This window comes from Thalassophryne amazonica, chromosome 3, assembly GCF_902500255.1.
Source record: "Thalassophryne amazonica chromosome 3, fThaAma1.1, whole genome shotgun sequence".
In the NCBI taxonomy this organism is placed as follows: domain Eukaryota; kingdom Metazoa; phylum Chordata; class Actinopteri; order Batrachoidiformes; family Batrachoididae; genus Thalassophryne; species Thalassophryne amazonica.
Genome location: NC_047105.1, coordinates 55,090,626 through 55,107,715, shown reverse-complemented (window position 1 = coordinate 55,107,715; position 17,090 = coordinate 55,090,626). Strand labels below are relative to the sequence as shown.

At 47.3% G+C, this 17,090-nt stretch overlaps 1 protein-coding gene across 2 annotated transcripts in view; it reads left to right on the top strand.

Annotated features, from left to right (window-relative positions):
• LOC117506757 (macrophage-stimulating protein receptor-like) overlaps positions 1–16,877 on the top strand; it is a 71,342-nt gene extending 54,465 nt beyond the window's left edge. The window contains exons 15-21 of one of the 2 annotated variants that reach the window (XM_034166344.1): positions 352–558; positions 663–743; positions 832–1,013; positions 1,114–1,223; positions 11,698–11,863; positions 12,593–12,729; positions 14,207–16,877. In XM_034166344.1, coding sequence (XP_034022235.1) covers positions 352–558; positions 663–743; positions 832–1,013; positions 1,114–1,223; positions 11,698–11,863; positions 12,593–12,729; positions 14,207–14,438 — 1,115 coding nt within the window. In that variant the 3' untranslated portion in view covers positions 14,439–16,877. Of the gene's footprint in view, positions 1–348; positions 559–662; positions 744–831; positions 1,014–1,113; positions 1,224–11,697; positions 11,864–12,592; positions 12,730–14,206 lie in introns of both variants that reach the window. The other variant, XM_034166343.1, reaches the window with a different exon arrangement.
• The last annotated feature ends 213 nt before the right edge of the window (positions 16,878–17,090 follow it).

Below are 17,090 nucleotides of genomic sequence, written 5' to 3'. Positions count from 1 at the left end.
TTTAACTGTGTGGTATGGTATTAAATGGTCAGTGCACTTGGTTCCAAAAGAGAAGGTTCCTGGTTCAAGCGTGTGGACATCTGTTCTTCCCTTAGTCTGTGGTTCATGATACCATCATGAATATGTGGCACTTTTCGTGACGGTATCATGAACCATAGATTAATTTATTTTTCGTGATGCCTTCACAGAATAGCCTGAAATTGGGTTGGAAGCATCATGGAGAACCTTCTACAAAGTCTAGGTTGGGGGATATTACCAGACTATACAATTGCATTAAGTGTTGTACAAAATATTTATACATTCTGTCTCACTTTGTTTTTTTCTGATGTTTTTTTTTGTGTGTCTCAGTAGATTTGAGCCATCAAACAACTGGTTCAGGAGGAATGGCCTTCCAGGGTTTGCTGTATGCAAGCAACTATGACCATCAGTCAGTTCCTTTAATGCCAAATGATGATATCCCATTGATCAACCTCAGCTCTGAGCTGCTTGAAGAAGTCAAAGATGTGCTGATTCCTTCTGACATGCTTAAAATTGAGGAGGACCAAGTTATTGGCAAAGGTAGCTCAAACTGTTTGGCTCAGTTCTGACAAACATTTTCACAAATACACAAACTTTATGCTAATATCTTGACATTTAAAATATTTCTCCCCCTTGTTAATCAGGGAACTTTGGGACAGTATATCATGGATATCTGATGGACCACAACAATCAACAGATCCACTGTGCAGTTAAATCACTGAACAGTATGTGATACCTTGTTTTTTTAATGTTGACATTAACTAAGCGCTTTCCTGTTGTACAAGTGTAAAAGACTTGTACATGTGCTGACAGGGAACACAGATTTTGGGGAGGTGGATCAGTTCCTCAGAGAGGGCATCATCATGAAAGGTTTCCACCATCCAAACATCTTGTCTCTGCTGGGCATTATGTTGCCTAAAGAAGGGCTCCCTCTAGTGGTGTTGCCATACATGAGGCACGGGGATGTGCGTCATTTCATCCGCTCACAAAACAGGGTGAATTATGAAATAAAACCTTTTCTACAGAGATGATCATGATTTTGATTATTTAACATAAAGTGATGCATGGTGTTTGACTGGTGCTTGAATTCCACAGAACCCAACAGTGAAAGACCTTATAGGCTTCGGCCTGCAGATCGCCAAGGGAATGGAGTATTTAGCTCAGAAGAAATTTGTGCACAGAGATCTGGCAGCACGTAACTGCATGTGAGTGTGAAACATTAATTTTTGGCTGTGGTCACTGTACTAAGGATTTGGAACTGAAAGACACTGATGCACAAACCCATTTCAAATGACAACTTCAAAACCACACATATGTTGATAGAGGCAGAGAGAGAAGGAAGAAGTGTCTGTTTCTGTGACAGTCTTACAAAATCCTTTCCACAGGATTGTGTGGACCTATGACCATGTCCATGTTTGCTGAGTTTTAGAATATAAATGCTGTGAAACATTTAGAAGATAAATTCATTTCTCTGGCCCTGCGACAGAATGGCGTCCTGTCTAGGGTGTACCTCGCCTCACTCCCTATGACTGCTGGGATAGGCTCCAGCCTCCCGTGACCCGATCTTGGATAACCGGTTGAAGATATGTGTGTGTGTGTGTGTGTGTGTGTGTGTTTCTCTAATTTGCTGATTTATTTGTATGGAAACACTCTCTCTCTCGTGGATCCCATTCACTGAGTACCTAAATCAACTAACTGCTTTGCTCCCTTTTTCTTTAATCACTAATTTAAAACAAAATCCTTTCCACAGTTATGTGGAGGTGTGATCGTGTTATTTGAGTTTTTGAACGTGACCACTTTGAAACAATCAGAAAGTGTCTCTCAGTCTCAAATGCACCTGAAACAATCCAACAATACACTAACCATTCAGCAGGTGGCAGGCAAATCTACTATGTGACATTACATAAGCAAAAAAGTCACTTTTTAAACACTGATCTAGTGCAACGAGAGGAACAGGAGGATGATATTTGTATTGGCCGCTCTTCATAACAGGAATTAATTATTTGAAAATGCTCAGTTTTTTTTTTTTTTTTTTTACAGTGACAACAGATAGATGACTAACATGTTTGTGTTACATTTAAACAGTACATTCATTGTTCCGATAATGTTCTGAATCTGTGCTTCACATTACTGTGGGCTTCCATATATGTGTTGATTTACGTACATATGTCCAGCATCTAATTCCTCCACTGCTGTGGGAGCGCAATATGGTGCCACATGTTCCATGTGCTTGCAATGTGTTTGCACACGCGCACCAGCGTGCACTAAACCGTCACCACGTTATCGTTCACGCCTGTCTGACCATGTGTCCCTCCTGACAGCAGGTGGAGTTTTTCATGGTTGCCCAAATCTTTTTTTGCCGCATTTTTTCAGCCGGTTCCTGCTTTTCACCCAACTTCATGTTATGTGTAAAGGGGCCCTAAAAGACACACAGATAAAAAGATAGAAGCATGATGACCACTGACAGCCATGGAGATCATCTGCCCTGTGACAGGTCTTGCTTTTCGTTTGGATGGGCATCATGCTACCCTCCTCACCAGCACAAATGCTAGTTGGGGAGCTGGTTTGGACACCAACCACCCGTCTGTGTGGCAGGTTGTACTGTGTTACAGTGTTGCCAGTTGCAGGCTCAATGCTGACCCTGACCTGACATTAAACTGACTGAATTTTATACCCCATCAACTTACACTCAACAAAAATATAAACGCAACACTTTTGGTTTTGCTCCCATTTTGTATGAGATGAACTCAAAGATCTAAAACTTTTTCCACATACACAATCAATCAATCAATCAATTTTTTTATATAGCGCCAAATCACAACAAACAGTTGCCCCAAGGCGCACCATCACCATTTCCCTCAAATATTGTTCACAAACCAGTCTAAATCTGTGATAGTGAGCACTTCTCCTTTGCTGAGATAATCCATCCCACCTCACAGGTGTGCCATATCAAGATGCTGATTAGACACCATGATTAGTGCACAGGTGTGCCTTAGACTGTCCACAATAAAAGGCCACTCTGAAAGGTGCAGTTTTATCACACAGCACAATGCCACAGATGTCGCAAGATTTGAGGGAGCGTGCAATTGGCATGCTGACAGCAGGAATGTCAACCAGAGCTGTTGCTCGTGTATTGAATGTTCATTTCTCTACCATAAGCCGTCTCCAAAGGTGTTTCAGAGAATTTGGCAGTACATCCAACCAGCCTCACAACCGCAGACCACGTGTAACCACACCAGCCCAGGACCTCCACATCCAGCATGTTCACCTCCAAGATCGTCTGCGACCAGCCACTCGGACAGCTGCTGAAACAATCGGTTTGCATAACCAATGAATTTCTGCACAAACTGTCAGAAACCGTCTCAGGGAAGCTCATGTGCATGCTCGTCGTCCTCATCGGGGTCTCGATCTGACTCCAGTTCGTCGTCGTAACTGACTTGAGTGGGCAAATGCTCACATTCGCTGGCGTTTGGCACGTTGGAGAGGTGTTCTCTTAACGGATGAATCCCGGTTCACACTGTTAAGGGCAGATGGCAGACAGCGTGTGTGGCGTCGTGTGGGTGAGCGGTTTTCTGATGTCAATGTTGTGGATCGAGTGGCCCATGGTGGCGGTGGGGTTATGGTATGGTCTGTTATGGATGAAGAACACAGGTGCATTTTATTGATGGCATTTTGAATGCACAGAGATACCATGACGAGATCCTGAGGCTCATTGTTGTGCCATACATCCAAGAACATCACCTCATGTTGCAGCAGGATAATGCACGGCCCCATGTTGCAAGGATCTGTACACAATTCTTGGAAGCTGAAAATGTCCCAGTTCTTGCATGGCCGGCCATGTCACCCATTGAGCATGTTTGGGATGCTCTGGACCGGCGTATACGACAGCGTGTACCAGTTCCTGCCAATATCCAGCTTCGCACAGCCACAAGAGGAGTGGACCAACATTCCACAGGCCACAATTGACAACCTGATCAACTCTATGCGAAGGAGATGTGTTGCACTGCATGAGGCAAATGGTGGTCACACCAGATACTGACTGGTATCCCCCCCCAATAAAACAAAACTGCACCTTTCAGAGTGGCCTTTTATTGTGGGCAGTCTAAGGCACACCTGTGCACTAATCATGGTGTCTAATCAGCATCTTGATATGGCACACCTGTGAGGTGGGATGGATTATCTCAGCAAAGGAGAAGTGCTCACTATCACAGATTTAGACTGGTTTGTGTTGTGTGGGCCGCTGAAGAGGAGGTACTGCTGGCCCACCACCACTAGAGGGCGCCCTGCCTGGAGTGCGGGCTCCAGGCACCGGAGGGCGCTGCCGCCTTACAGGAGCAGCCAGGATGACAGCTGTCACCCATCACCGGAGACAGCTGATCCCAATCACTACGGAGGTATATCAGCAGGACGGCATCTCCACCTCATTTGCCGAGATATCGTTTCTACCAGAGAGGTAACGTATCAAGCAAATAGAGTGCATCTTTTGGATTGAGCTAGTTTTTTGGATTACTGTTCCAACGAGAGGTGGAGGTACCTTTCCTGCTGTTCGGAGTCCTGGGTGCATACGCGCCCCCATCTAACTGTTCTTTGCTCCTCGCCAGCAGTACCAGGTCCGACACGCGGAGGCAGTGGCCACCTGGGAGTTCGGGACTTGGCGGCTCCAGTATTCCCGGGGTCCTGTGGCGGAGGAAGCCGTGTGGTTCCGGTCTTACCTTGGAGAGGCGTCTCCTATCTTCGAGCCTGCCCACACGACACTTTTGTGAATTGACTGTTGTCCATTGCTGTGATTGGTTGTATTCATTGTGCACATTCACAACAGTAAAGCATTGTTATTTTGACTTACTCCATTGTCCGTTCATTTGCGCCCCCTGTTGTGGGTCCGTGTTCCTACACTTTCCCAACAGGATATCTCGGCCAGCGTCATGGATCCCGAGGGGCGTCAACCGGCTGTTGAACGGCCAATGGAACAACAGGACGCGCAGGCGTCCGCGGGAGGGGTAATCGGTGAGTTGCAGTGGATCCTCACCGCTTTCACGACTCGGTTGGATTTCATGACCGAGCAGAACGTCCTCCTGAACCGCAGGGTGGAGGCTCTCGCCGCGCAGGTGGAAGCGCGCCCTCCGGGCACCGCTGCGGCTCTCCCTCCCGTAGATCCTGTGCGTAACGTTGACGTTCCACTGGTTGTTCAACGACCTCTCCCTCCTTCCCCGGAAGCATACATAAGCCCTCCAGAGCCGTACGGAGGCTGTGTGGAGACGTGCGCGGATTTTCTGATGCAGTGTTCGCTCGTCTTCGCACAGCGTCCCGTTATGTACGCGACCGATGCTAGTAAAGTAGCTTATGTCATAAACCTGCTTCGCAGTGAGGCACGCGCTTGGGCTACAGCGCTCTGGGAGCAGAATTCACGGCTCCTTCTGACATACGATGGGTTTGTGAGGGGGGCTCAGAACCGTGTTCGATCACCCTAATAGAGGAGAAACCGCTTCAACCGTGCTACTGTCAATGAGACAGGGGCGCAGGAGCGCAGCTGTTTATGCAGTCGACTTCCGCATCGCGGCTGCGAGATCCGGCTGGAATAACGCTGCCCTCCGCGCCGCCTTTGTAAACGGACTGTCTTTGGTTCTCAAGGAGCACCTGGTGGCTAAGGACGAACCGCGGGATTTAGACGGGCTTATCGATCTTGTCATACGGTTGGACAACCGGTTAGAAGAACGTCGGCGGGAACGAGACGAAGGGCGTGGCCGGGCATGCGCCGTCCCTCTCCCTTCCGGTTCCGACCGCGCTCCGCCTTCCCCACGCTCCACGGCCCCTGCGCTCCGTGGGGCCACAGCTCCCCCTACTGACGAAGCTATGGACACGAGTAGGGCAACATTTAGGGCACCAGCTGCACAGAGGAGACGGGCCCATGGAGCTTGTTTTGTTTGTGGTGCACTAGAGCACCATGTGAGAGACTGCCCCGAGCGGTTACAACACCAACGCCCGCCCCTAGAGACTGGGCTAGGGGTGGGCCGAGACATTCACGTGGGACACACCCACATTGCTACACGACTCCCAGTCACGATCCTGTATGAGGATTAACCCTGAAGGCCCCAGCACTGGTGGACACGGGCTCTGAGGGGAATCTGTTGGACTGCAGATGGGCCAGGGAGATAGGGCTCCCTCTGGTGGCGCTTACCTCGCCTGTGCAGGTTCGAGCACTAGATGGCTCCCTGCTCCCTCCGATCACACATAAGACACCACCTGTAACGCTGGTGGTGTCAGGAAACCACCGGGAGGTGATCGAGTTTTTTGTGACTCAGGCCACTTCCCGTGTGGTTTTAGGCTTTCCCTGGATGTTGAAGCACAATCCCCGGATTGATTGGCCGTCCGGGGTAGTGGTTCAGTGGAGCGAGACCTGCCATCGGGTGTGTCTAGGTTCCTCGGTTCCTCCCGGCTCCCAAGCTAAGGAGGAGGTCAGAGTCCCGCCCAATCTGGGGACGGTGCCGGTGGAGTACCATGACCTTGTCGACGTGTTCAGCAAGGATCTGGCGCTCACACTCCCCCCCCACCGTCCGTACGATTGTGCCATCGATTTGGTTCCAGGCAGTGGTTCCCGTCCAGTAGACTGTACAACCTCTCACGGCCTGAGCGCGAATCAATGGAGACCTACATCCGGGACTCGTTAGCTGCCGGGTTGATCCGAAATTCCACCTCCCCGATGGGCGCAGGTTTCTTTTTCGTGGGTAAAAAAGATGGCGGACTTCGTCCATGCATCGATTATAGGGGGCTGAACGAAATCACGGTTCGCAACCGATACCCGTTACCCCTGTTGGATTCGGTGTTCACGCCCCTGCATGGAGCCAAAATTTTTACCAAGCTTGATCTTAGAAACGCGTATCATCTGGTTCGGATCCGGAAGGGAGACGAGTGGAAGACGGCATTCAACACCCCCTTAGGTCACTTTGAGTACCTGGTCATGCCGTTCGGCCTCACAAACGCCCCCGCGACGTTCCAAGCCTTGGTTAACGACGTATTGCGGGACTTCCTGCACCGGTTCGTCTTCGTATATCTAGACGATATACTCATCTTTTCTCCGGATCCTGAGACTCATGTCCGGCATGTACGTCAGGTCCTGCAGCGGTTGTTAGAGAACCGCTGTTTGTGAAGGGCGAGAAGTGTGAGTTCCACCGCACTTCTTTGTCCTTCCTGGGGTTCATCATCTCCTCCAACTCCGTCGCTCCTGATCCGGCCAAGGTTGCGGCGGTGAGAGACTGGCCCCAACCAACAAGCCGTAGGAAGTTGCAACAGTTCCTAGGCTTTGCTAATTTCTACAGGAGGTTCATTAAGGGCTACAGTCAGGTAGTTAGCCCCCTGACAGCCCTGACCTCACCAAAAGTTCCCTTCACCTGGTCGGATCGGTGCGATGCCGCGTTTAAGGAGTTGAAACGGCGCTTCTCGTCTGCACCCGTTCTGGTGCAGCCCGATCCTAGTCGCCAGTTAGTGGTTGAAGTGGACGCCTCGGACTCAGGGATAGGAGCCGTGCTGTCCCAGAGCGGGAAGACCGATAAGGGTCCTTCACCCGTGTGCCTATTTTTCCCGCAGGTTGACCCCAGCCGAACGGAACTATGACGTCGGCAATCGAGAGCTCCTTGCGGTGAAAGAGGCTCTTGAGGAGTGGAGACATCTGTTGGAGGGAACGTCCGTGCCATTCACGGTTTTCACTGACCACCGGAACCTGGAGTATATCAGGACCGCCAAGCGACTGAACCCCAGGCAAGCCCGCTGGTCACTGTTCTTCGGCCGTTTTGACTTCCGGATCACCTACCGTCCCGGGACCAAAAACCAAAGATCGGATGCCTTGTCCCGGGTACATGAAGATGAGGTCAAAACGGAGCCGTCGGATCCCCCGGAACCCATCATCCCGGAGTCCGCTATCGTGGCCGCCCTCACCTGGGACGTGGAGAAAACTGTCCGGGAGGCCCTGACACGAGACCCGGACCCCGGAACCGGACCGAAGAACAAACTCTACGTCCCACCAGAAGCCAGGGCTGCAGTTCTGGACTTCTGTCACGGTTCTAAGCTCTCCTGTCACCCTGGGGTGCGAAGAACCGTGGCAGTCGTCCGGCAGCGCTTCTGGTGGGCGTCCCTGGAGGCCGACGTCCGGGTTACATCCAGGCCTGTACCACCTGTGCCAGGGCAAGGCGGATCACCGTAAGACACCGGGATTGCTACAGCCGCTGCCCGTGCCTCATCGCCCTGGTCCCACATCGGCCTGGATTTTGTCATGGGTCTCCCGCCGTCCCAGGGAAACACCGTCGTCCTCACGATAGTGGACCGATTCTCCAAGGCGGCCCACTTCGTGGCCCTCCCGAAGCTCCCAACGACCCAGGAGACAGCGGACCTCCTAGTCCACCACGTCGTCCGTCTGCATGGGATACCATCAGACATCGTCTCCGATCGCGGTCCCCAGTTCTCCTCGCAGGTTTGGAGGAGCTTTTGCCGGGAACTGGGGGCCACAGTCAGTCTCTCGTCCGGGTACCACCCCCAGACCAACGGACAAGCAGAACGGGCAAACCAGGAGATGGAGCAAACCTTGCGCTGTGTGACAGCCGCGCACCCGACGGCCTGGAGTACCCACCTGGCCTGGATCGAGTACGCGCACAACAGTCAAGTGTCGTCCGCCACCGGCCTCTCCCCCTTTGAGGTGTGTTTGGGGTATCAACCCCCGTTGTTTCCGGTGGTTGAGGGGGAGGTCGGTGTGCCCTCGGTCCAGGCCCACCTACGGAAGTGCCGTCGGGTGTGGCGTGCCGCCCGTTCTGCTTTGTTGAAGGCCCGGACGAGGGCGAAGAACCATGCAGACCGGCGGCGGGCCCCAGCTCCCACGTATCGTCCAGGGCAGGAGGTCTGGTTGTCCACCAAAGACATTCCCCTTCAAGTGGACTCCCCGAAACTGCAAGAACGATACATCGGCCCCTACAAAATACTCAAGGTCATCAATCCCGCTGCAGTGAGGCTCCGGCTTCCGGCCTCACTGCGGATTCACCCGGTATTCCATGTGTCAAGGATTAAACCCCATCACACCTCACCCCTCTGCACTCCGGGTCCGGCGCCACCTCCTGCCCGGATCATCGACGGAGAGCCGGCTTGGACCGTGCGCCGGCTCCTCGACGTCCGACGAATGGGCCGGGGTTTTCAGTATCTGGTGGACTGGGAGGGGTACGGCCCCGAAGAACGCTCCTGGTGAAGAAGGGCTTCATCCTGGAACCGGCCCTCCTGGCCGACTTCTACCGTCGCCACCCTGACAAACCCGGTCGTGCGCCAGGAGGCGCCCGTTGAGGGGGGGGTCCTGTTGTGTGGGCCGCTGAAGAGGAGGTACTGCTGGCCCACCACCACTAGAGGGCGCCCTGCCTGGAGTGCGGGCTCCAGGCACCGGAGGGCGCTGCCGCCTTACAGGAGCAGCCAGGATGACAGCTGTCACCCATCACCGGAGACAGCTGATCCCAATCACTACGGAGGTATATCAGCAGGACGGCATCTCCACCTCATTTGCCGAGATATCGTTTCTACCAGAGAGGTAACGTATCAAAGCAAATAGAGTGCATCTTTTGGATTGAGCTAGTTTTTTTGGATTACTGTTCCAACGAGAGGTGGAGGTACCTTTCCTGCTGTTCGGAGTCCTGGGTGCATACGCGCCCCCATCTAACTGTTCTTTGCTCCTTGCCAGCAGTACCAGGTCCGACACGCGGAGGCAGTGGCCACCTGGGAGTTCGGGACTTGGCGGCTCCAGTATTCCCGGGGTCCTGTGGCGGAGGAAGCCGTGTGGTTCCGGTCTTACCTTGGAGAGGCGTCTCCTATCTTCGAGCCTGCCCACACGACACTTTTGTGAATTGACTGTTGTCCATTGCTGTGATTGGTTGTATTCGTTGTGCACATTCACAACAGTAAAGCGTTGTTATTTTGACTTACTCCATTGTCCGTTCATTTGCGCCCCCTGTTGTGGGTCCGTGTTCCTACACTTTCCCAACAGGTTTGTGAACAATATTTGAGGGAAATGGTGATATTGTGTATGTGGAAAAAGTTTTAGATCTTTGAGTTCATCTCATACAAAATGGGAGCAAAACCAAAAGTGTTGCGTTTATATTTTTGTTGAGTGTAAATAAGTGTTTGTATTGTAAAATAAAACCTCTTAATTTGAAAACAGTGTACAGTAGTGTTCAGAATAATAGTAGTGCTATGTAATTAAAAGATTAATCCAGGTTTTGAGTATATTTCTTATTGTTACATGGGAAACAAGGTACCAGTAGATTCAGTAGATTCTCACAAATCCAACAAGACCAAGCATTCATGATATACACACTCTAAAGGCTATGAAATTGGGCTATTAGTAAAAAAAAAAAAGTAGAAAAGGGGGTGTTCACAATAATAGTAGCATCTGCTGTTGACGCTACAAACTCAAAACTATTATGTACAAACTGCTTTTTTAGCAATCCTGTGAATCACTAAACTAGTATTTAGTTGTATAACCACAGTTTTTCATGATTTCTTCACATCTGCGAGGCATTAATTTTGTTGGTTTGGTTTTGATTTTGCTCGTTTACTAGTGTGCTTGGGGTCATTGTCTTGTTGAAACACCCATTTCAAGGGCATGTCCTCTTCAACATAAGGCAAAATGACCTCTTCAAGTGTTTTGACATATCCAAACTGATCCATGATACCTGGTATGCGATATATAGGCCCAACACCATAGTAGGAGAAACATGCCCATATCATGATGCTTGCACCACCATGCTTCACTGTCTTCACTGTGAACTGTGGCTTGAATTCAGAGTTTGGGGGTCGTCTCACAAACTGTCTGCGGCCCTTGGACCCAAAAAGAACAATTTTACTCTCATCAGTCCACAAAATATTCCTCCATTTCTCTTTAGGCCAGTTGATGTGTTCTTTGGCAATTGTAACCTCTTCTGCACATGTCTTTTATTTAACAGAGGGGACTTTGCGGGGGATTCTTGCAAATAAATTAGCTTCACACAGGCGTCTTCTAACTGTCACAGCACTTACAGGTAACTCCAGCCTGTCTTTGATCATCCTGGAGCTGATCAATGGGTGAGCCTTTGCCATTCTAGTTATTCTTCTATCCATTTTGATAGTTGTTTTCTGTTTTCTTCCACACGTCTCTGGTTTTTTTTGTCCATTTTAAAGCATTGGAGATCATTGTAGATGAACAGCCTATAATTTTTTGCACCTGCATATAAGTTTTCCCCTCTCCAATCAACTTTTTAATCAAACTACGCTGTTCTTCTGAACAATGTCTTGAACGTCCCATTTTCCTCAGGCTTTCAAAGAGAAAAGCATGTTCAACAGGTGCTGGCTTCATCCTTACATAGGGGACACCTGATTCACACCTGTTCCACAAAATTGACGAACTCACTGATTGAATGCCACACTACTATTATTGTGAACACCCCCTTTTCTACTTTTTTTTAACTAATAGCCCAATTTCATGGCCTTAAAAGTGTACATATCATGAATGCTTGGTCTGTTGGATTTGTGAGAATCTACTGAATCTACTGGTACCTTGTTTCCCATGTAACAATAAGAAATATACTCAAAACCTGGATTAATCTTTTTAGTCATATAGCACTACTATTATTCTGAACACTACTGTAAGTCTATAATTTTAAACTGTGTTCTCTTTTCCAGGCTCGATGAAACCTTCACAGTGAAAGTGGCTGACTTTGGCATGGCAAGGGACATCTACGACAAGGAATACTACAGCATTCAAGATCACAAAAGAGCTAAATTACCAGTGAAGTGGATGGCCATCGAAAGCCTGCAAACACAAAAGTTTACAACCAAATCTGATGTGGTGAGTGGCACAGTTACCCTTTAAATAGAAATCTGTGTTTGATTGGACCTCGTAGTACCATATCACCCCAATAGAGCGCTTCGCTCTCAGACTGCAGGCTTACTTGTAGTTCCTAGGGTTTGTAAGAGTAGAATGGGAGGCAGAGCCTTCAGCTTTCAGGCTCCTCTCCTGTGGAACCAGCTCCCAATTCAGATCAGGGAGACAGACACCCTCTCTACTTTTAAGATTAGGCTTAAAACTTTCCTTTTTGCTAAAGCTTATAGTTAGGGCTGGATCAGGTGACCCTGAACCATCCCTTAGTTATGCTGCTATAGACGTAGACTGCTGGGGGGTTCCCATGATGCACTGTTTCTTTCTCTTTTTGCTCTGTATGCACCACTCTGCATTTAATCATTAGTGATCGATCTCTGCTCCCCTCCACAGCATGTCTTTTTCTTGGTTCTCTCCCTCAGCCCCAACCAGTCCCAGCAGAAGACTGCCCCTCCCTGAGCCTGGTTCTGCTGGAGGTTTCTTCCTGTTAAAAGGGAGTTTTTCCTTCCCACTGTAGCCAAGTGCTTGCTCACAGGGGGTCGTTTTGACCGTGGGGTTTTACATAATTGTTGTATGGCCTTGCCTTACAATATAAGGCGCCTTGGGGCAACTGTTTGTTGTGATTTGGCGCTATATAAAAAAATTGATTGATTGATTGATTGATCCTATCTACAGTATGACCGCTCATGTGTTCCACAGTGGTCATATGGTGTTCTACTGTGGGAGCTGCTGACCAGAGGGGCCAGTCCTTATCCAAATGTTGATCCCTATGACATCACACATTATTTGCTAAAAGGACGTCGGCTTCCTCAGCCACAGTTCTGCCCAAATTCTCTGTAAGTCTCACACTTGCACCATGATGTCCTTCATGTAATGCAACTTTTTATTCTTGTTCTGTTAAAGAACAAATAAAAAAAAAAAACAAAGAGGAAGGAGACAAATGTTATATTATTAGATTATTATTATATTATTGAGGCAGTTACACTCCAAAAATGCTACATGAGGATAGTTTGTATAAGTGAGATTGAAGTGCATTTTTAGCATAAAAAACAGTTTTTGGATGTTCACATTTTAGTAAGTTGATAACTTACAACATATTGGAACAAAACTGTTCAATGGTTTGAAAATAAATAGTTTTTTCATAAAACTGTAATTGTAACATGAAATTTATTCAGATTTAAGTGAAATGAGTGGAAAAAAGTTTTTCCACTCATTTCAATTGTAAATGTCCATGTAAATTTGGTGGAAAAAAATTCCACCTAATTTACATTGACATTTCTGAGTAGAATGGAGGTAAAATAAATAAATAAATAATAATAATAATACAATTGGCCTCCTAATAACATTAAAACATTTTAATTATGTTTGTTCAACTTAGTTAATGTTGTCAAGATAAAGCAAATCATGTTTACACAACCACTTAATTAAAGACTTTGCTAAGCTTGCGTTAGGTTGAGCATCAATGTCCCATAGTGTGCAGTAGCGGCTAAGATCCATTCAAAGATCCATTCAAATTGTTATCTTACTTTTTTAAGTTGAGTACTGCATTCCTTTTCAGAGTGCAGTTGCTCAGACTTTTGAGTTTTCTCAAGATAGTTTGCACTCAGTGACAACTTAAATTTCACCAACTTAAAATTGTGATTCCGATCAACTCACAATCTCAGTTTCTATATACTTATATTATTTGTTCAGATGCTGTTGTTCTGAAGTTATTAACTCAAAACAAATGGTCCTTAATTGATCAAGTTTCCTCAAGTTTACAAATTTTTAGCTTTGTTGAAACATTGATCATTTTGATAAACATAAAAAATAGTGTAAAATTTTAACTTTGCTTTTAGCTAAAACAATTTAAATTAATAAAATAATAACTAAACAACTTTGACAACAGGAGGGGAACCAAAAACAAACAGAATTCACTATAGGCGGTAGCTGCATAAGCACAGCGATTCCTGCCAATTACATGGAGTTTTAAAAATATAATGCTATGCTAAAATCCCTTGGCCGTATGACTGTGTTATCAATGAAAGAGTGTGTAGAAAGAATGTAACCTTTTGACCCCTTACAATAGGTCAAGGTTACCCATCTTTGAACTTGTCCAAGGTCTGTGTCCCAACCATGCTCCCTTTGAATTTGAAGACCCTGGCAGTAATAGGACTGGACTTGTGCTGAGCACAGACAGATGGATGGATGGACAGATGGATGCAAAGTCTTCGCAATACCTGATGCCCATATTTTGGCCTCGAGTAATCATAATGAGAGTAATTCAGTCATACATTTGCCTGCTGACATGTTTCATTTTCTTTCATTTGTTAGCTACTCTATCATGCTTTCTTGTTGGGACCCAGAGCCTGAACACAGACCAAGCTTTCACAGCCTTGTGGTGGAGGTCCAGAACATCCTGTCCTGTCTGGAAGGGGAACATTACATCAGTCTGAAGGTTAACTACATCAACTTAGACCAGCCAAGGCCGTACGCTTCCATGATGGGTTCTGCAGACGAGGCTGAGGCCTCAGACTGTGACACACTCAGCTGTGATGCTAGGTGAAGGTAACAAGGCTCTTGCATTCCAGAAAAAAAACAGCAGGATAGAGAAGGACAGCTTCCTTTGCACATGTCCTTTTATGTGTCACAGGTATTGTTGCTCACAGCTGCAAACTTGAACATCAAGAAGTCTTGGATGTAGAAGACACTGTCGGTACCACACGGTCAGTCCTACTGGAGCGGATACAAAATCACTCTGTTACGATGGAGTAGCTGTGATAAAGTCCAAAACTGACATAAAAAGTCAACGTATTATATTTTTTCTTAACGTGAACAAGTGTGAATAAGAACCAATGAATGTATAATGCCCTTCAAGTGCTCATAGAGAATAAGAAGTGGGATTGTTGAATGTGATGTGTAATTTATGTACTGTTGTAAAAGAAGTTGTGTTGAACTGTTAATGTCATGGACATGGGGTCTGACCTGTGCTCAAGAGTCAACAGTGTGACTATATTGTTCTCGCATCTCATTGCTTTACATATATACGTCATGCGCTCACGCATAGGGTACACCAATGGCAGAAACCCAGTGCATTTGAGATGTAGGACATGGTCAAGAAGATCTGTCGGTCTTCAAACCAATAACATTCTGACTGCAAACATGTCGTTTTTACGCTTGGTCAGTGCCGTGTTCCAACACTGTGTGAAGTTACCCCCATTGCATCAGTTAGTGACAGGTGGGGAGACACGTTTTTTGACAGCTGCGTCATTTCTCGCGCAGAACTCTCTTCCATGTCTTCAGGGAACATTCTTTTATGTTAAGGTTAGGGTTAGCGTTTCCTCCGCATCACCCAATGATGCAACGGGGCTACAAGACTACTCACAGACTGATGTTCAGTCAAAATGTGACGGCTGTTCAAACTAAGCAGGAGAATGGGGAATAAAGGTGATTGCTGAGGTACTGGGATTACCATTTCAACTCAATTCAATTCAGTGTATTTAAATAATGCCAACATCACAAAATAAGTCACCTTAAGGTGCTGCACAAAGGTAAGGTCTAACCTTGCCACCCCATGAGCAAGCACATTGTCAACAGTGGCAAGGAAAAACTCCTTCAAGCATTTTTTTGCTTGTAGGAAGAACCACAAGCAGACCAGACTCTGGCCACACTGCCAATAACAATTTGACAAATAAACAAACCACAACAAGGAATTGTCAAACAAGCAGCCGAAAGAAAGATGCAGCTAAGCATCCAATTACTCATAAGTCCAATGTTTGTATTAATCAAGTGTCCAACCAGTCCAGCAGTCATGTACATGGGCCCATAAAGTGGAACACAATTATGATAATCTGTCAGTTGACAACCATCTCAAGGATCTACAGCTGAAAAGAAGGAATTTCAAGGAAATGATGCTTCACTCCGGACTTAGTGATGGCAGAGATCAGAGTAGAATAGCCAAACAGGTTCAAGCTGACAGAAGGCAACATTAACTCTTGAAGGCAAGCACACCAAACTTGCTCCTGGAGATGACCTGCCTTGATGTTTTCCATGTGCATCTACTGCAGCACACTTGATAAATCTGGTCTTTCCTGGGTCTTGACTGGGTGAACACACTTTTGTTCTTATCATTTTCTGCCACTTATTTTCTGGCGCATGGAGGCAGCATATCATGTTGCTCAGCCTCCACTTCCTTATCCATGGCCAAGTCTTTCTAACTCTCTTGGGAGATTCTGAGAAGTTCCCACGCCAGCTTCCAGGGTCTTCTCCGGGCCCTCCTTGCAGTTGCACGGTCCCGGAAGACCTTCCTAGGGAGGCGACCGGGGGCATCTTCACCAGCCTGAATCACCCTGAGCTGGCTCCATTTGATGTGAAGAAGCAGATATTTGAGCTACTCACCCCGTCCCTGAGTGTATGCCCAGATACCTGGCAGATGAATCTCATTTCCGCTGCTTGTTCTTTGGTCATTACCCAAAGCTCATGACCATAGATGAGGATAGGAGCATAAATTGACTGGTAAATGGGGAGCCCCAACTTCTGGCTTAGTTTGTTCTTCACCATGATGGTCCTGTACAGTGTTCACAGGACTGCAGATGTAGCCCCAGTCTATCTGTCAATCAAGGAAGAAATGGAAGAAATGCAGGGCAAGTGATTGCCAGGGGCAGGGTTGGTGACCTGTGCTCTAAAGTATGCAGAAGAGCATCTCAGAACATGTCAAAGCTTGAAGCTGATGGGCCAAACTGACTGGCACTTCTGTCAGCTATGGACAGGAAAATGAGTCGACAGTGAGCATGTGTTTACTAAAATGATCAGTTGGGTCAAAATTTGGCATAAGCACATGAAAGCATGGATCTCTACTACCTTGTATGAGTAATTCAGACAGGCTCTCCTGGTTTTGGTGTGTAATAGTGTTACTATCTTATTACAAACCAAAATCTGAGGAATCTCTGAGGACTGTGTCCGTCTGTGTCTTGTTGAATGGGCATTTTCCACCTTCATTAAAAAAGTGCCCACACAAATGCTGTTTTAAAACATATTTCCCTCCACAAGAAAGCAACATTTGTCCACCAACCAGAGTTCTGACTGGGTCTCATCTAAAACCAGCGACATCGATGGAGGCAAGCTCACTCTGACACCCCTGTCTCTCTATATAGATGACCAGTAACTGTGTGTATGTGTAAGCATGTTAAGAGTCAAGATAGCAACGTTAAAAGCAACA